General features: G+C 43.4%; 1 protein-coding gene across 7 annotated transcripts in view; it reads left to right on the plus strand.

The window, feature by feature from the left end:
- RBFOX1 (RNA binding fox-1 homolog 1) overlaps positions 1-20,727 on the plus strand; it is a 991,812-nt gene that overhangs the window by 527,141 nt on the left and 443,944 nt on the right. Inside the window, exon 1 of one of the 7 annotated variants that reach the window (XM_073542796.1) lies at positions 12,187-12,358. The exons of the other annotated variants lie outside the window; for them this stretch is intronic. Coding sequence (XP_073398897.1) covers positions 12,326-12,358 — 33 coding nt within the window. The 5' untranslated portion in view covers positions 12,187-12,325. Of the gene's footprint in view, positions 1-12,186; positions 12,359-20,727 lie in introns of those variants that run through there. 7 annotated transcript variants of the gene reach the window in all.

Raw genomic sequence — 20,727 nt, forward strand, 5'->3', positions numbered from 1 at the left:
AGACTCTTCAGAAATTTTGTGCAGCTCTCTAAACACATTAGGTAAAATTCTTGTATCCTGACATTGCATGTGTTCTACACTTAACCACAAAATAAAAGTGTCCATCAGCTTCAGCGCGATGGACTTGTGTTTCATTGCTTAGCATTCATATTGCTAAAAGAATATTGTGGGCCATGCTAAATCACAAAATACTATGCACAAACTTATTTGTTCCCACTTATGTCCTTCTGAATAACTTGCTGACATCTGCTTAGTGTCATTCTCGGTGGACATATCACTAGATAGATAGATAGATAGATAGATAGATAGATATGGTAGATTCCACACCATTACTTAATTTCTATAGTTTCTGAAGGACTGTACATTATAAATCCAGATAAAGAAGAATCCAAGCAAAAGCACTGTGTCCTTTCTGTATGTTCTATAATTTAGGTGACTTAGTTAGGGAAGTTTTGAGGCAGGTGTCTCCTGAATAAGCAATCAATCTTATCCGGTGTGTTAGTGTGACCCGGCTAAAGTTATGCATGGAAAAAGTATGCTTGCCTTATTATCTATCAAAGACTTCCAAGGTTATGCAAAATCCTCTGAAACAGAATTATCGGAAAGAGCAACTCCTGAGAGAGATTATTTTTTTTCATATCTAGGCCCTTAATGTTGTCCTTAGGGTGCAGTATTATAATAGTTACTGCAGGTATGGTAGAGCCGTTCAGCTTACAGACCTTGAACATCATTTTCAGAAGATCTGTTCTCCTGTGCATCTTTTTTTAAAGACAGGGGGCTGGATCTCAGTTAAAAAAGGAAAGAGGAAACATTCTCCAATATTTTCTTAAAGCAGGTCTTCGTCTCTCTTTTGCCAAAATCCGAGATCTGGGAGCCGATCACTTGATGGGTTGTACTGTATATGGGGCTTACAATTGTCAGGTCCACAGCTGGAGTTGTAAAAGCGATAACCATTTTTCTGTGAAATACAGTAAATGAGTTTAGAGTAGTCGTCAATTATTTTCCCGTGCTTCTCTTACACAGTCACATAAAGTGCATTTCTCATCAGGGGGTGACCCATAGAAGGAAATAATTACTTATTTCATTACTATCTACTACTGCTGCAATAGTGATTTCATCTGGAACTTGCTATGCTGGAAACAGTCCAATCTTTGGAAACTTTAAGGTCCAAGAAGGACAGTGTTGTGCCCCATGGGGTATATAGTATACGGTCACTTAATGGAGCTAACAGGCTGCAGTCACATCAGGACTCCATTATACCTCTACATTTACATGAAGTATGATGCTGTATGTTGCGCTTTAGTATTGTGTGTGACTATTGCCAAAAATAATATAATTGCTTGCAGAATGCTACATTACATGAACAACTGATAATATTGTGCAGAAGGTTACAGGAAAAGTCATCCCGGATGCTGCATGCATCAACTTTGTGCTTGGCCTCCCTTCTATCCTATGGCAGCAGGGGTGTATGGTAGCAGAGGTAGCAGTGGTATCCGGGCACTGGTACCTGAGGGTGCCCCAAGTCCACTCTGTACAAAAAGTCAGTATTATTAGGCTCACCGTGTGAGGTGGATCCTCAGAGCTCAAAGCCAGAGTGGACACACGGGCCATGGTCGTTGGTGCATCTGGCCGTTGAAGCATGCAGAAAATAGGTAACATAGTTCCTGCAGGCCGCAGATGGACAAATCCGATGACAGGTAGGAGAGGGCCTGGAGACCGCAGACAGGTAGTAGAGGTCCTGGAGACTGAAGACAGACTGGGGTTCGGGAGCAGGTAGTAGAGGGTCTGGAAACAGGCAGATAGCAGAAGTCCCGGAGACAGCAGACTGGTAGCCGAGGTCCTGGAGACCACAGAGAGGTAGCAGATGTAGGGGAGACTGTAGACGGGTAACAGAGGTCCTAGAGATTGCAGACAGGTAGCAGAGGTCCTAGAGACTGCAGAAAGATAACAGAGGTTTTAGAGACTTCAGACAGGTAACAGAGGTCCCGGAAACTGCAAACCTCCATCCCACAGTTCCATGCCCATATATCCATCATACATATTCGCCATCCCATAGTCGAGTGCCCATATACCCATCACACATCCTTCATCTCATAGTCCCTTGCCCATATACCCATCATACATATCCTCCATCCCATAGTCCCATGCCTATATACCCATCATACATATCCGCCATCCCATAGTCCCGTGCCCATATACCCGTCATACATATCCTCCATCCCATAGTCCAGTGCCCATATACCCATCACACATCCTCCATCCCATAGTCCCGTGCCCATATACCCGTCATACATATCCTCCATCCCATAGTCCAGTGCCCATATACCAATCACACATCCTCCATCCCATATTCAACCATTATGACATCATAGTGAACGGCGGGGCTTGCAACCTATGATGGCGACAGCGTCGCCATGGCAACCATTATGACATCATAATGAGGGGCGGGGCTTGATACACACACACTTTTTCCCCATTATGTAGATAGGGGCAAAATTATTTGGTGAATTGGAATGCGCAGGGTTAAAATTTCGCCTCACAACATAGCCTAGGACACTCTCGGGGTCCAGACGTGTGACTGTGCCAAATTTTGTGGCTGTAGCTGCGACGGTGCGGATGCCAATCCCGGACATACACACATACATACATACATACATACATAGACACTGGAGCTTTATATATTAGATGTGGCGCCCCCAGGAGTATGGTGGCCACAGTGGCATTACCTTCCTCCTAGGGAGGGTGATGTCATGCTTGGAAGCAACGAAGGGTCTCTCTATCAGTTAAACACAACACACAGCACAGTTCCCACTCCAGGCCAGCAGAGGGAGCTCTGAACCAAACTGGGGGAGGAGCTGCTCTCTGGGGGCCAGGAAGGGGAAGTTAAGTCAGTTCTGTGAGGAGAGCAAAGTGTGTGGATGTGGAAAAGAGGAGCTGGAGGATCTAGGGGAATTCAGGCCCACTTCTGGCTTCAAGCGCATGGTTCGGAGTCCGGTATCCGAAGTTGTATGGATGCTGTTGGTCCTGCAGCAGAAACCGGAGGAACAGAAGGCTGTAAATGCTCTGTTCCCAATTAAGACTCAGAGGCACAGCAGTAACGTTTGTGAGCCAGAAGAGATAGAAGGCGACGGCTGACTGCCATACGAGGGGCGTTGTAAAGAGAGCAAGCAAGGGGGACTTCAGTGTAACTCAGTACTGCAAGTACCTCAGATAAGCGCTAGGAAGGAGACTACACACTCCATCTGCATAGAGAGATTTCTATGTTGCTTCCAGTCTAATCAACTCCTGTTCCATCTGTGATCTGGATCCTGGACTGCACTGACAAAGCACAGTAAAGGTAAAGGAAACTGCACCCTGTTGTGTCATTGCCTTCTTCCTGCAACCCCTTCAGCACTGCTACATCTCTGTGCCTAAACTGTACCCTCTCCCTCAACACCTATTACTACTGCCCTGAGATTACAGCTCCACCTGTGGGGAGCTTCAACATTATTGCTGCACCACACCATCTGTCCTAGAGAAGCTACCTTGTAGAGCTGGTCAAACTGACCAGAAACCACAGGTGGCGTCACAAATTATCTCAATAACTTTATCCCCATCACTCTACCCCTTTTACATTGACTGCCTGAGTCCACGGATCGGGTCACTGCCACTGTGACATCTCCCATTGAATTCAACAGGCCCGGCACCGAGTAACCTACTGCCTCCAGGGCGGGTCAATTTTGGCATCACAAACAGGATTTATGAATCCGGGTGCCACCGGGTCCTGTGTGCCAGAGACTGTGTTGTGTGCCATGGACTTATTGTGCATTTGCCGCCATTACCCTGCCACTTGGCGTGCGCGGGAAGCCAGAGGGGCGTGCCGTCATGGGTGGAGCCTGCCAGAAAGTGCGAAAAGTGAGGTGCTGGGCGGGAAGAGTTCAGCGGGCGGGAAGTGAGGAGCAGAGGCCTGCCGTCCTGGCATCCCTCGATCATCCAGCCTGCGGAGCGGCGATCGGTAAGCCAGTGAGACACAGAGCCTGGCCAACGTTAACTAGGGGGGAAGAGAATGTCTGAGGCAAGAGAAGATGCAGCAGTGAACACCACCGCACCCCCCACAGCGCCGCAAGATGCAGGGGCAAGCGCAGCTGCGGCTCCAAGGGCACTGCAAGAACAAGCGCCCGACGCAGCAGTCCCCATAATGCCGCTGTCCATGCCCTATATACCGGGAGTGGCCTGCTTACCGCAGTACTCAGGGAAGTCACATACCCTGAGTGAATTCTAAGAGAGACTGTGCAGTTTGTTTGAAGTGTATCCTCTGTCTGAAAGCCAAAAAGTGAACATCCTTATTGGGCAGCTAACTGGTGCAGCACAAAGAGAAGTCCTGACAGGACACTGATAAAGAGACTGTTAAAAAGATTCTGGCTAAGCTAAAAAGCATCTTTGACACCCGCATGCAGCTGAAATAAAAATGAGATTCTTTGGGTGTAAGCAAAGAGTGCAGGACAGTATAACGGACTATGCTCTTTACCTGCAGGAGGCGCTGCGGGCCATAAAGCAGATTGACCCAGACAGTCTGAAAGATGGAGACAGGTTGTTAAAGGAGCAATTTATTGAGGGACTCCTATCCAGTACCCACAGAGCACTGCTGCGCATCATAGTCCTACAGAACCCTGATCTAAACTTTGCAGACTTTAAAGACAGGGCTATCCGGGTGCTGCATGAACCAAATGTCAGCCGTACAGCGCCCCCTAGGCATCCAGCGATCACATACCACCAAGAAGCAGCAGCTTTCCCCCCAAGCCCTGTGGGGGCTGATGCACAGACTCTAGATGGTCATCCATCTGCAGAACTACGCCTTCAGGTCCAAGAGCTGACCAAAAATATGGCTTCACTTGCCAAAACTGTGCAGTCCATGCAGGTGTCCTCAAAGGAGAAGATCCAGCTGGCCTCCAATCCAGAGGATGTCCCGTGGCTACGGAAGAAGAGGATCCCGCCACTCCGAGGGAGAGACAACGATCGCTATAACCAGGATGGACGTCCCATCTGTCGTCACTACCGCAAGGCAGGCCACATTGCCAGATTCTGTTATTTAAACGAGCAACCCCTGGGGCAGAGGGCCAACCCCCAGGAGTAGGACCACAAGGCCCAAAGAACTGGTGAGCCAAGTATGTTTGAGGGCGACCGGCCCTCCCAGTGGTGATTGACGGCATCCCCATGAACGCTTTGCTGGACACTGGCTCTCAGGTGACAACTATGCCATATATCCTTTACAAGCGGTATTGGGCTGACTCTGAACTTACTCGCAGCCCAAGTGATGAGCTGACAGTAGTTGCCAGCAATGGTCAGTCTTTGCTGCAAGTAGGATGTAAAGAGATTACCATTAAAGTGGGGCAAGTAGAATTAAAATCTCAAGGTCTGATAGTTGTAGACATTGATCGACGAGAATGTAACCCAATGATGACCTTAGGTACTAATGTGATTGAAAATTGTCTTGCCGAGGTTATTGTTTTGTTGCAACAGGTAACCGAGACTGCTGGTTCCAGTGAACAACGAGTCCTGCAGAAGGAGATCAAGGCCCTGATGCAAAGACTGGTGGAGAAACTGGCCATGTCTGGTGGAGAAATTGGCCATGTCAGAGTGAGTGATTCTTTCCCCATTGCGATACCCCCCAGATGTGAAATGTTAATTTGGTGTCGGGCAGCCATAGGCCTCAGAGGAAAAGATTACCAAGCATTGGTAGAGCCAGTGTACGCTGATAGCTGGCCCACTGTCCTGTCAGCCAGAGGGGTAGTTGATGTTTGCAAAGGGAGAGTACCAGTACGCCTCTTGAATTGTGGGGAGGAGGAGGCCACAATACCTCGGTATGCCACAGTTGCTAAGCTGTTTACTGTCAGAAACAATGCAATACAGGCAGCAGAGCCCTTGGTCTCATCCGACCAGGCAGGGGACTATGGCTCAGTAAAGCAGCTGGAGGAGTGGTGTCAGCAGCTGCATGTGGGAACTGACTCCACTCCTTCATACCAAAAGAATGGGGTTACCGAGTGGCTCAGGAGTATGAGCGGGTATTCAGCAAACACCCTCTAGACTTTGGCAAGGCAAAAGGGGTTCAACACCATATCCCCACTGGAGACCATCCACCCATTAAAGAAAGGTACCGGCCTACACCCCCAACACAATATCAATGTGCCAAAAGTATGTTGCAGGAAATGAAGGAAGCTGGGGTGATCAGAGACAGTTGTAGCCCCTGGGCAGCCCCAATAGTCTTTGTGAAAAAGAAAGATGGTACCATGAGAATGTGTGTTGATTACAGAAAAATTAACAGCATTACACCTGACTGAGGTGTTTGAAGCCCTGTACAACTTTGGCCTGAAAGTGAAGCCATCCAAATGCCTCCTCCTGAAGCCCAAGGTGCAGTACCTCGGTCATGTAGTGAGTGCAGAAGGTGTGGCACCAGATCCTGACAAAGTCACTGTCATCTGAGACTGGCAGAAGCCCAGCAACCTCCATGAGGTACGTCAATTCCTCGGGTTGGTAGGCTACTACCGAAGGTTCATCAAAGGCTTCACTGAGATAGCCACACCAATGCAAAATCTTCTGGTGGGCCAGCCCAAGAAAGCCAGAAAGAAGAGTCCTACATTTGAATGGAATGAGGAACTGGAGAGGTCCTTCACTCCACTAAAAATGGCTCTCACAGGAGATGAAGCTCTGGCCTACCCAGATTATGACCAACCATTTGTTCTGTATACTGATGCCAGCAATGTGGGACTGGGATCAGTACTGTCACAGGTACAGAATGGAAAAGAGAGAGTGATCTCCTACGCCAGCAGGAAGCATCGTCCCACTGAAAGGAACCCTGACAACTACAGTTCCTTCAAACTGGAGTTCCTCGCCATAGTCTGGGCTGTGACTGAACGATTCAAGCATTATCTATTTTCAGCCAAGTTTACCATCTTCACGGACAACCCGCTGACTCACTTGGAAACTGCAAAACTAGGTGCACTGGAGCAGCAATGGATGGCCCGGCTGTCTAACTATGAATTTACCATCAAGTACCGAGCGGGGCACAAGAATGCCAATGCTGATGCACTGTCCAGGATGCCCAATCTGCCAGATGGGGAAGAAGACCCTGAGGCACTCGAAGAAATAGAGTTACCTGCCTTCCACCGACCAATTGCGGCCCAACGTGCCCAAGGAGTGAGAAACAGACGTTCTATCATGAAAGAGGCCACCCTAAATCCACTGCCTCATCATGACTGGGCAGAAACGCAGGATAGCGACCCCGCAGTCCACCTGGTAAAGGAGCTACTGTCACAAGCTGACTCACGCCCAGGTCCAGATGCTCCTGAAGAAACCCAGCAGTTGTGGAAGGAAAGAGGCAGGCTGTTCATGTATGAGGGATAGCTGTGTCGGAGGAGTATCAATGCCCGCACTCATGAGCTGGTCTGGCAGGTGGTGGTCCCAAAGTGGGAGGCATCAATAGTCTTGGAAGCATACCACAGTGGAGCTGGACACTTCGGATGGAAGAAGTTGGAGGCTTTGCTCCGGGAGAGATTCTACTGGGCTGGTATGAGGAAGGCCATTGAAAATTGGTGCCGGGAGTGTGGACAATGTAACCTGCGCAGAAAGGACCGTAACAGCCAGCGAGCTCCATTGCAGCCAATAATAACCAAACAGACACTCAAGTTGGTAGCCCTGGACCATGTGGAGCTGGTCCCAAGCCGTTCAGGCTACGTTTATGCTCTTACCATCATTGACCACTACTCGAGATTCCTGGTAGTCGTGCCTGTCAAGGATCAAACAGCCAGGACAGCAGGCAGAGCATTCCAACAGCACTTTTATCGACCACACGGATATCCCGAGCGAGTGCTTACAGATCAAGGTCCAGCCTTTGAGGCAGAAGTGTTCCAGGAATTCTGTAGCTTGTACGGTTGCAAGAAGATCAGGACAACACCATACCATCCACAGACCAATGGCATGTGTGAAAAGATGAATCAGGTGGTGATCGATCTACTGAAGACCTTGCCTTTGGAAGAGAGGAATCTGTGGCAAGAGAAGTTGCCAGATCAGGTACACCTCTACAATCACATTCCTGTGAATTCCACCAACTGCACTCCAGCCTACCTAATGAGAGTGAGGCCTGGCAAGTTGCCTATTGATTTGCATATGGGAGTCCTTACACCTGAGGTGACATCACCAGATGCTGATTGGGATACAGAGTGGCAGCAGCAATACCGAAGAGTACAAGAGTGCGTAGAAAAGAGTCTAGCTCAGGCGAGACAAAAACAGGAAAAGAACTACAATCAACATGCACCTGCATTTCCCCTGTCACCAGGAGAACAAGTCCTAAAGAGGAAAAGGAGGATGCATAAATTGGATCACCAATGGGAAGCTGAACCCTATACCGTCCTACCATCAAACTTTGACAACACCAAAGTGTGCCTTATCAGTAAGGATGGAGGAGAAACCTCATCAGCAGTATCGAGGGATCATCTGAAACTGTGCCCTGACCAACTAAAGGACAGGACGGAAGAGCAAAACAACCTTCAGCCCATAGAGGAGGAAGAAGAAAAGGTCAGCACTGTACTCGGAGAATTCCCTGCAAATTGGACTAGAGCGAATCAGGCCATAGTGGTACCAGTTTTGACCTTTCCCCAACTGGTAGTGCAAGAAGAAGTGACTCAAGACCACCCTGAAAACCAGCAAGTACAGGCAGCGGATGCCACACTAGCAGTGGAGCAAGAGAATCCTGGCCCTGCCAGTGGTGAATCTGTCGTGCCCACGGTGAGTAGAAGTGGTCCTAAGAAATCTAGTATTCCTGTGCTACGCAGAACCACCAGTAGTGTAGCCAGTACAACACACACTACACCAGTAGTAGTTAACACAAGGCATCCATTAATGTCCCCAACAACACCAGTGCTATGTATGTCTGTCCGTAGCACCCAAGGTATACCACCCCTAAGGTTTCGTATATAAATAAGTTATGTGAATGGTAAAATGTAAATATGCAACTTTTCAAGCTTATGTGCCTACAGAGACTCTGCAAGAAACTTTTGAGCAATCTTAGTTTGCTTTTGATGGACAAATGGGCCACAGGGCTATGTGTGGCCAAAACTATCTAGTATATAGTTACCAACTGCTCAGGAAATGGACCATGGACATTGACGCATGGACTAATCATCACAAACATTATTTTTGAGCTTTGGCTTTTGTAATTTTTCATTTTTGAAATCTGGTAACATTTACAATTGTTCATTTGTTAATATGTTTTGCATGTTTTCTTCAGTCCGGGAGTACTGAATTGCACTAGGGGGGAATGTGGCGCCCCCAGGAGTATGGTCGCCGCAGGGGCATTATCTTCCTCCTAGGGAGGGTGATGTCATGCTTGGAAGCAATGAAGGGTCGGGTGATGTGCGCATGCCTGGCTGTGTCTCTGCTTGAGGTGTTCACAAAGCTCTCACACAGCTTGCGGTGGTTGTCCGGTTGCTATACAACCTGCCCCTCTGCATCCTGGGAGCGCCGAGTGAGGGCCTCTGTTTTATGAGCCGGGACATATCCACGCATGCGCCGCAATTCCCCTGACGTCATTTCACTTGCGATCCCCATTGAGTGTTATAATTATTGGGCAACTATTTAGTTTTACATTCAAAGCGCCGTTCTAGCGCTTCGGTCCCATATTAATATACATTTGTATATGCGCTGTTCAATTCATGATGGAAAGTAATGGTCCATTTTATGGGCAGTGTTTAATAAGATGCATAAGTGCGCATGCGTTATGATGTCACCAAATTGGAGGACCATTTTCATTGGTTGCCCATGACATAAATACTAACTTCAGATTACAAGTAAGCCACGCCTCCTGAGGAAGCCATGGCGTAACGCGCGTAGGGGCGGCAGGCCAGGGCAGCGATATCACTCACAACATGTAAGTGTAACTTCATTAGGACATTACGCATTTATTCATGCCTTCTCTGTTAGGGCATTGTTGTGATACATTTTTTTAGTCAGATGGGCGTTTGCATTTTGAACTTTTATATGTGTGTATAATTTCACGAGTGTGTGGCAGCAGGAAGCATTGGCTCTTTAAGTCAGCTCCTTAATAGATTGCTGGCCAGCTGTGATTCATTTTACGTAGTTAGTCTGACTATGTTGTTTTGCATACCCTTGGCCATTAGGTCTATATACTCTGTGTTTTATTCATTGTTTAATAAAATATGTGATTTTAGCTAAAAAAAACTCTTTGATCTCCTCTTCTTAATTGAATTGTGGGATTTTTTTGTGGCGTATGTTAATTGAGTTGTGCTATTTCCTGTGATCAGGGTAGTTTGTATCTAATACATGTACATTTGTAGCAAAGCTAAATTTGCTATTCACCCTAAAAACTCAATATACAGCATACTGTGAACAAGGCACTACCTCTATCACACCTTACACCAGTAGATCCTAAAAATTGGTATCTTCAAAAAAAAAAAAAAAACAAACATTACAGGGGGATTTTCTGCTACTTTACCTGCGAGAGGTGAAATGTAGGAAAAGAGACCATGATTGCAGCGATGTGTCACTTAGTTTACTGAGTGCAAATCAGAGTTTTTAGATGAAGCAGAACTCAGAAAGCCTTCCACGCTCACACTACAGCTTTCTGTGTACAGTGTATAGTGACAGTGAGCTGCTTATCACAGGAGGGGGCGTGGTCAGACCAAGGCTTACTTGCCATGTAGTCCATGCAGTGATAATCTCTTGGTGATAAAACCTTCACTGTATGGAAACAACAGCATACAGCCAAAATAAGTGACACATCCCTGAAATCGGTATATTAACCCCTACCTCATGCAGCCCTCAGATTACATATCAAAAACCTGCTGACCAATTCTTTTTAACATCAGTCTCATTTTAAATATTTATCATAATCCTTCCCTAATCTTTATGTCAGCACGTATAAATATTCCATTTCATCTTTTAGCTAAGCTGTACATTTTACCAGAATGTACATACCTACTGAACACGGTGTATAATACAGTGCAACGATCCATTATATACGTTTCTTGCTCTAATAGCATATCAGGACTGAAGGGAACCCATAGATGTCCCACTATATATTCTTTGGCATGGCTATCTAAATAATGCAAGTGATTTTGCCATTCCCCAAGGAAGAGCACTCCGGCGCAATACTGCCCCACGTTGCCCTAGTATTTTACTTTATATATATTTGTTCTTTATTTTTTCTATGTTTAGAATAGAAAAGGAAACTACACGATATTGTAAGAGATGAATTTGAATGCATCTTTCCTAAAAATATGTAAAAAGCCTCCACACCAGACCATCGTTATACTAATGTATTCATTTTCAGGGATCCGCTAAGCTGTGCTAAGCCGGGGAGCGTCTCCGGCCCATCGCTGGCAACATTCGGCTCTAGATGCCGCGTTACTGGATCACTTTTAGATAAATCTTGATGGTTTGCCTCCTGTATACCTGTGATGATATCTAAGATTCTATAGCGACATTGTATGGAATAACGTGACACAATGTGCTCAGAATTCTTCAGCTTTGTTTCGACTCATCTCAGCCGGTGTCGCCTTCTTGCCACGGCCAAAACTGGCCTTGTGCAACTTGTTTAATGACATGTAGATGTTCGGCAATTTGTTGTGCTACCTCCGAGCGCAGACATTAGTCCCGTTACTTTTCCCTAGGAAGAAAGGCTAATTTGAAAAGGAAGCAACTTTGCTCCAATCTTCTCCTCTGCATATTTTGCGCATTCTTTCCAAAATTTGCATATTTATTGCTTTCCCTCCTAACACTTGTTTACATCGGTGACCTTCCTTTATGGGCTTTTATGTAAATGGATTTTTTTGGCCACCTTGAGTGCAAGTAATGATACATTCTAAAGACATATTTCGCCTTGTCGTCTGCGTCTCACACCCGTCTCCACGTTACCTCCCCCCCGCTTTTTTCCCATTGACGTATATTATTTTACGCATCCATTTTTCTTAATTCTTCTCACCGTAAGGTTTAAAAAAAAAGGAAAAAACCCTATTGACTTTGTTCTTTTCCATGTAATCATTGTCTCAGCAGTGTGCCATAGGGTCTGGCGGGGATAGACAGAGGCGTGCCTTGCTGTGATTGATGGAGTGAGCTGCAGCAAGCTAAGAGTCCCATCTGGATTAGGTTTTAGGAGCAGTCAGATGTTGAGTGGGAGGTCAGTAAGGCTCGAATTTTAGCTCCCCCTCCTTCGACACCCCTGCCATCTACACTTATACACACATTACACAGAAAATGCACGCCTTCATCCATAATTGATGCCTGCTTTTGGGCAGATGCTGCAGGGCCTGGGACTCAAACAGCTGCTAAGTTTATGGAGAAGAAAGAAAGCAGGATGGTGCAGCAGGTATATTTCCATCCTTTCTCTATAACAATGGCATTGCACATACTGGAAGGGGGTGTTAGAGTAGGCTGCATCCTCGACAAAGAAGGAAGGAAGGAGGGAAGGAAGGAGGGAAGGAAGGATGGAAGGAAGGAGGGAAGGAAGGCTTCCAGGGTCTGAGATGTATTCTGCTGCTCATAGCATTCAGGAGGTAGATGGAGAGAATGCAGTGCTGGCTCATTTTTTTTTGCTTTGCTTGATCCATCTATTTGAGTTGCTTTTCTAACCAGCAGGTTTTACAGAGTAATTTTGCATTTTCTCTTCTTTGTTTCCATGCCCCGAGGAAAAAAAGACACTGCTTGGCTCATTTAACTACTGTAGGAGAGGCGTCCTTTGCATATGCAATGCTGTTGGCAGGAGCAATGGAACACAGGAAAACAAATCTAATACAAAGGCAATTTGTCAGCTAGAGGTAAACCGGGTCCAGGCGGAAAGAGGAGACAAATCCAACGCATCGCGCCCCCAACATCTAAGCAGCTCCAAATAATGCCGGGGTCTAAATATTCCCCTATTATTATGCTTGTGATTGGGATTTCTTTTTTTTTTTCTCTGGAAGGGGGGAGTTTCGCGTTTGCTGGGAACAGGCGGCCAGCGGAATGAAATATGTTTTTATTCATTGCAGTTTCTGACTTTAAAATTACCATTCTGAGCTTTGGAGAAGTCCCGGTAAAGCATATCATCCCCCCCCGTTTCTGGTTCGTTCGGGTTCATGGCAGAAAAGGCAATAAACTATATTTAATACACTGCCACGTAATGCATATTTTGGAGTTGAAATGTGGTTTTCATTAAATTTCCGTCCAAAACATTTAGCAAATGCTGACTGTCTGCCATCCTTCGTGTTTTTTTCTCTCTCTCTCTGTTGCCAGCAAGTTACTTTAAAAGGGCTTACAACCTTCACAGCAGCTTAAGAAATGACTAAATGACTAAAGTATTACAATCAGAGGAGCACTGGGGACCGGCCTTCACACGTAACGTACACACTCACCGTATAGCAGCCTAATGGAAAGGAAGGAGACAAAACCTCAGTGCTCTTAATTAAATATTAGTTGTAATTAGCACTAAGTGAGAATTCTTTGAATATTAATTTGGGTCTCTTGGAGCTCCTGCCAGAGTTAATGAGAAACTACAGGGGTCCCCGGCACATCTGTTTTACAACTCAAGGTAGCCGAAAAAGCTTTAGATGAAACACACCTGCAGATTTCAGGGATGTGCCGGCATTTTGTGTCATTGTTGTACTAAAGTCTGATATTTAGCTTTAAGTAGTTAAGAAAATTGGTAAAAGAGTATCTGTGTATCTATCTATCTATCTATCTATCTATTTATATATCTATCTATCTATCTATCTATTATCTATCTATCTATCTATCTTTTGTCTATCTATCTGTCTATCTATCTATCTATCCCATATCTATCTATCTATCTATCTATCTATTATCTATCTATCTATCTTTTGTCTATCTATCTGTCTATCTATCTATCCCATATCTATCTATCTATCTATCTTTTGTCTATCTATCTGTCTATCTATCTATCCCATATCTATCTATCTATCTTTCTTGCTAGCATCTATCTATTATCTATCTTTTATCTGTCTATTATCTATCGATCTATTTTCTATCTATCTCTATCTATCTATTATCTATGTCTATTATTCATCTATCAATCTATTATCTATATGTCTGCCTTCTATCCATCTATCTTTTATCTATCTATCTATCTATCTATCTAACATCTATCTTTTATCTATTTATGTATCTATCTATTATCTATCTATCTGTCTATCTATTATCTATATCTATTATCCATCTATCAATCTATTATCTATATGTCTGTCTTCTATCCATCTGTCTTTTATCTATCTATCTATCTATCTATCTATCTATCTATCTATCTATCTATCTATCTATCTATCTAACATATATCTTTTATCTATCTATCTATCTCCAATCTATCTATCTATCTATCTATCTATCTATCTATCTATCTATCTATCTAACATATATCTTTTATCTATCTATCTATCTATCTATCTATCATCTATCTATCTGTAAGATATCTGCATGTGTGTAGAGCAGAGATACGTCTGTTACGCTTGTGCACTGTGATGATTTCAGGAGTTTCCTGCAGTCCTGTGTAACCGTCTGCTTCATTGATGCAGACCTCTCAATTTCACCACTTTGCATCGTGTGCTGTATTATCTAATAGAAGACTATTGGAGGAATTCCTCGGCATTCGGCAATGCCACAGATTGGCCCTGTCGCCTGTTATACTGGGGACACACATACATTTTGACCCCATATTTGTCTACGCTTGCTTTCTTTTCCGGAAGGATTTTGGTTAGGTTTCTGTACCGCGGAGAGTGACGGCCACGTGCAGTGGAGATGGTGACATGTATGCACCTGTAGTTGGCATTTAGATGAGTAAATGAAAACTGTGATGAATCCACGAATGTGCCATCATGGTTAATACATTGTGTGACAAGTCTTTCTCTGACACAAGGGATGACCTGACCTGACTGTTGGGATATACATTTATCTGTTCGTGAAGGTGGCAGACATATTTGCTTGTGAATATTAGCTATGTGATATCTCATTTGATCATTTATACCATTATCTGTATTTTGATAAGACAATGGGCCTCGTGGATACCAAAAGCTTTATTCATTCATTTCGGGAACTAGAACAGGAAATGGCAGTAGTTAGTATTTTAGGGTAATGAGATAAGGTGCGCTAACAACATCAAGGAACCGCATTTCCCCTTGGTTTTGAATGTTAGATATTTTAAGGCTAAGTTCACACTGGGCGTTTTTTCAGCCTTTTTTTTCTGCAGCAAAACCTGTTCTCTTGGCAGGAAAGAATCTGCAGAAAAAGAAGCACTTTTTTTTGCTTTTTGTGCATTTTATGCTGTTTTTGCTGCGTTTTTGGCTGCGGTTTTGGCATGCTAGAATTGTCTCTGGTGCATGCTGATAAAGTTTAGTGTTGGAAAAAAAAAGTCCATAGAATCAGGTTTTGGCACAAAAAAATGCAGCAGAACATGATACCTGCATTTTGGCTGCAGATTTTCAGCGTTTTTTCACCGCCTATTCATGTCAACACGTGAAAAACGCTGGAAAAAAACTGAAAGAAGTGACTTGCTCCATTGTGCAAAGAAACATGCAAAGCACAAAATCCTGATGACAAAAAAAAAATCAATGTGTGTGCGTGAGGTTTTTGAAATCTCATAGACTTTGCTGATGTTGTAAAACACAGCTGAAAATTTGCATAAAAACGTATCAAAGAAACGCAAAAAAGCCTAGTGTGAACGTAGCCTAAGACTTACCTAGGACGACGCGATTCACCGATTCCATCTTTGGGATTCCATTTGCTTTGTGCATCAATCAGAAGTTAATATTTAAATGCCCATCTCTATTTTTTATCATAAGAACCAACATTTTATAAAGTATGGAACATTACTTACGGAGAGTCCTCGGAATTTCTCGCCATGTTTGATAACATGCCGGTAATTTTGACACTGATTAGGCCTTAATGCTAAAAACTGTTCATTACGGCAGAGTAAAACCGTCCACATTTCGTGCAGTTATTAACACCTTTCCACTAAAGACAGGCTCCTGATATTTCCTCATTGCCTGAAATTCGAAGGATCCGGCTAATCGGGAAATTGTGTCTTTCGATGTTTTAACCGGTCTTTTTTCAATTTTTCATCTTGTTATTTGCTGTAATGTTAATTTTCCACTTATAAGTGATAAAGCTTTGTGTCGAGCCTACATACTCTGGGCAAGACGAGTTGACCTAGATTTATAGGTTTCAAAGGCAGCGTTTTCACATGATTGCAACTGCTTTTGTGCTTTCATAATTTAGGCTTTCTGGCCTATTTCAAAGATCAGACTTACTTGATAAAACGGAGCGTCCCGGGGGCATAATGTGAATTGTATTATATTTGTGAGTTCAATTGTTTGCAATTAAGCTGATGCTGTTAAAGGGGAATGGCGGAGGGGTGTGTTGGGGGAGGGGGGCATCATTCTTGAATTAAAAGTGTAGGAAGCATTCTCCAGTCATCCTGGACAAATTGACTGAGCATTAATAAAGAGGAGCATGTGCTCATCAGAGAAAGTATTCGTCCGGTAGGCATTATAGAGTTGGTAGGTACAGAAGATATTGGAGTTGGTGTCAATTTATTCGCATGTCCATTTTCATTGGCCATGCCAATGGTTTGTCATGGCAGGATGGGAGATGGAGACCAGCCTCTTACCCTGTGGCATCCGTAGCTCTTGTTTGATTAGCCAGCCTGGCATGAAGTGATGCTTGCGCCACACCGCAATGATGAGGTTGCGCCAGGCCAGTTAATCAAAAGTACACAAGTAAGAGGTGGTACTGACTTTCCACTGGGGTGGCTGATGGAATTGGACATGCGAATCAACAGTTTGTACCAACTCTAGCATCCAGTATGTATATAATACTGTTTAAGATATAGACCTACTGTAAAGATTTCTCCTCAGTAAGGTAAACCATCCAATATTTCCGATAATTCCCTCAATGCTTACATTCTCATTAAATAGTTGATACTGCGATGACTATCTAGTATCCATTTTCTTTCTGTCTCTCTCTTCGAGCTCATAATGTGAAGTCCCGAGTAAGGATTTCCTTCCAAGGAATCATTAATTCCTAATTGGTCATATGAAAAGGGGTTGTCCTTTCTATGGGTTGCTGGAATCACATTGGTCTTAAAGAAATAGATCTGCTGCATTGGCCGAGAGATTCTACAGCATGGGCCACAAGCATCACTTCTATGTCAGTCTACACCTTTAGCTATAGCATTAGGATTATGATTGGTGGTCGAAAAGAATATCTGGACATATGGAGCTAATATCTTATCAGCACCCTATAAGCGGACCGTATTGCAGCTGGGCCAGTACTATTGGATCCACGTTTATGGAAAACTTTTGCCAAATGCCTTTTTATGACCATTTTTCCCAACCACAGGTCTGTACTGGTGTATATCTTGTTTTCAGTCACTAATCATACCATGTATATCGAACAGCCGCACCCTTATCGGCTGATGTGCAGTGTTTGACACGTTTTGCTGCCTTTATATAGAGGTTGGAACTGTATTTGCTGGTGGATCTTCTGAGTTTCTCATGTTTAGGCTTTTGTTTTGTTGAAATCTGGTGAACAAGCTGAATGATATTGCTATAAATGTTGACATGTGTATGTGTTTTCCGTAAGAACAAGCCTTGTATTGTGTATCGCAATCTATACTTAGCCATGGAAATTTGACCCTCACAAACCGTAAAAGACTGGGGTCAGATGTCTGATTTATATTACCACTATCTATGCAGAGTAGTTTGTTGATTTTGCAATATTTATAGCATTCTTATGGTTTTCCCCCCATAGTGAAATGCATGTGCTTCCATGGTCTAAGTGACATAGAACAAATATTTTTAGTAATTAATTTCCAATCTCTTGATTTGTAATGGCCTCTCTTACTGTTACTACTATTATCCATGAATGTTGGCAGCATCTATTGAGCCATCGTAAAGTACACTGAGCACTTTGTTATTTCACGAGCATTTCCATTCATGGGGCTAAAGCCTGGCTGAACTTTGGTTTATTGTAGGAAGCTTTGAAGTTATTCGTATAGCAAAGCCGGTCATACGTATTAGATGGCTGCTGGTGGAACGGTGCTTCAGCTGATCGATTGGCCCACAGACATCTTGTCCTTTGCTTATTAGGTCAAGCCCCTCTGTGTTCCCAATTATTAACCCACCTATTGATATCTTTGATGGTGACTTATCTTCAGGAGAACAATATGATCTGCAGTCCAAAATCAGACTTGCCTAATCAACATCTCCCCCTACGATCAGTTGTCTGGCGTCCACATACATAAGACTGTTGGCTGACATTAATCTAATTTGTAATGGAGCCATCTTTGACTATATGGTGGTCAGCGTAACATGCACGTTGTCTAAACTGTACACAGCTACGTAATACCATAGGCAAAGCTGAAGCATGTACAGAAATACACAATCTCTATAGTGCCGGATTATGGAGCCACCTGCACTCTGTGGACCGAAATATGGTGTCTTGGACTATGTGTTCCCTAAAAAGAATACTTCCAAAAATCCCTCTCTAATATAACAGTAGAGAGGACATTATTTTTTATTCTGTCAGATTCCTTATGAATTCATGAAGCAAACACCTCAATGTAGCAAATTCAAGGCGTATAGCCATACAGGATGGCCCATAGCATAGAGGCAAACAACATGGATCTACAATCCAGCCATGTGCAGGAGGCCTTAGAATGTTACAACATTCCACTGGAATTCATCAAGCATAATTCTAGCAGCCCGCCTCATGGAAATGTAGGCTTATCAAACTGGGCCAATTTGGTGTCTATTTGTTCAGGCTGAGACTGAAAGTGTTGAAGCGCTCCAAAAGAAGAAATCTGGTAACTGTCTATATGATGTTTGTTATGTATCCAAAGCGGCATCATCCAGGATAACACTTTTGCCATTTTGTTATTTGTTTATGGAGGCATCTTGAAAAAAGTGACACTGCCCAAATCAGTGAAATGGACATTTAATGTAGTGTATTGATCTGCACATAAATATATTTTCCACAGTGAGCAGAATTTATTGACATAACGATCTCAATTTAATTGCCTTTTCTCCAAAAACGCTGAGTCAGATGCTGCTGACTTTACTGCGGCACGCCGCCTGTGACTTCATTTTATCTACCCTTCCTGTCAATATTCAGCTGTTGGATGTATACATATATATATATATATATATATATGTATCTGTGTATATATATATATATATACAGTATATATACACTAGATATGCATACCATGTATATATGCAGTATATATACATACCATACTTTACTGCAGCTCTCCATATGTGACTTCACTTTATCTATCTTTCCAGTCTACATTCAGCTGTTGGATGTATACATATGTATATATATATGTATCTGTGTATATACATATATATATATATATATATATATAGTATATATACACTAGATATGCATACCATGTATATATACATACTTTACTGCAGCTCCCCATATGTGACTTCACTTTATCTATCTTTCCAGTCTACATTGAGCTGTTGGACATATATATATATATATATATATATATATATATATTTTACTGCACTTTCTGTCTGTGACTTCATTTTACCTATCCCTCTACATTCGGGTGGATGCATGCATGTATACATATATTCAACGTATACAGTGTATATACATCCACCTGGTTCTAGACTGGAAGGATAGCTAAAATGCCATGACATATTGAGAGCTACAGGACAATATATATATATATATATATATATATAAGCTTATGGGTTCTTATGTCTTATCAGACACCAAAAAACTTGCAAATATTAATACCAATTATAATCAATTATAAACATTTTTTGATACATTAAAGGGAACCTGTCAGGAGGCTTGTGCTCAGTAAGTACAGACAGTGTCAGGTCGGTGCCGTTATACTGATTACAATGATACCTTTGTTGATGAAATCCGTCTTGTGGTTGTTGTTTAATCTTTAGTTTCAGTTTTGAGTTAATGATATGCCCGTGCTCCAGGGCGGCCTGTAGGGGTCTTCATGTGCTGCTCTGCTTACTTATTCATCTGTATGGCTTCTGACAGGTCATTGATCCCTCACTGACCTGCCCCCTAGTTTACATAATGAATATTCTATAAATCTTGGAAAAATAAACCTTATGCCGGCATGCGGTGACGGTGGCGCTTGTGCTGCAGCGTGATCGCATATGTAATGGGTTTATAAATAATTTGCTGTTCTCCTGACATTACTAAAAAAATATGCATTTGAAAATGGCACCGGCGATCTTATAGCTGCTACTGAGCATGTGGCGCCATCTTGTTACAGGAAAAATGATAATTTCCACCTCCAAGATGGCGCCGGTTCACAGACAGCTGCTACTGCACAGGTGCGCCTGGCCCCATTTTCAAATGGATTTTTTTTTAAGAAATATCAGGAGAACAGCAAAGAAATAAATTATGAACACATTACATATGCGATCAGGCGGCAGCACATGCACCATTGCCGGCATCTGCCTGCAGAAGGTTTTTCTTTTCCAAGATATACATAATATTCACTATGTAAACTAGAGAGCAGGCCAGTGAGGGATCAGTGACCTGTCAGAAGCCATACTGGTGAATACCTAAGCAGAGCACCACATGAAGACCTCCCCAACAGTCTGAGCATATCATTAACTCAACACTACAAATAAAGATTAAACAACAACCACAAGACGGATTTCATCAACCAAGTTATTGTAATCAGTATAGCGCCACCAACCT

This window comes from Dendrobates tinctorius, unplaced genomic scaffold, assembly GCF_039654945.1.
Source record: "Dendrobates tinctorius isolate UK_male_01 unplaced genomic scaffold, ASM3965494v1 ptg000129l, whole genome shotgun sequence".
Classification (NCBI taxonomy): Eukaryota; Metazoa; Chordata; class Amphibia; order Anura; family Dendrobatidae; genus Dendrobates; species Dendrobates tinctorius.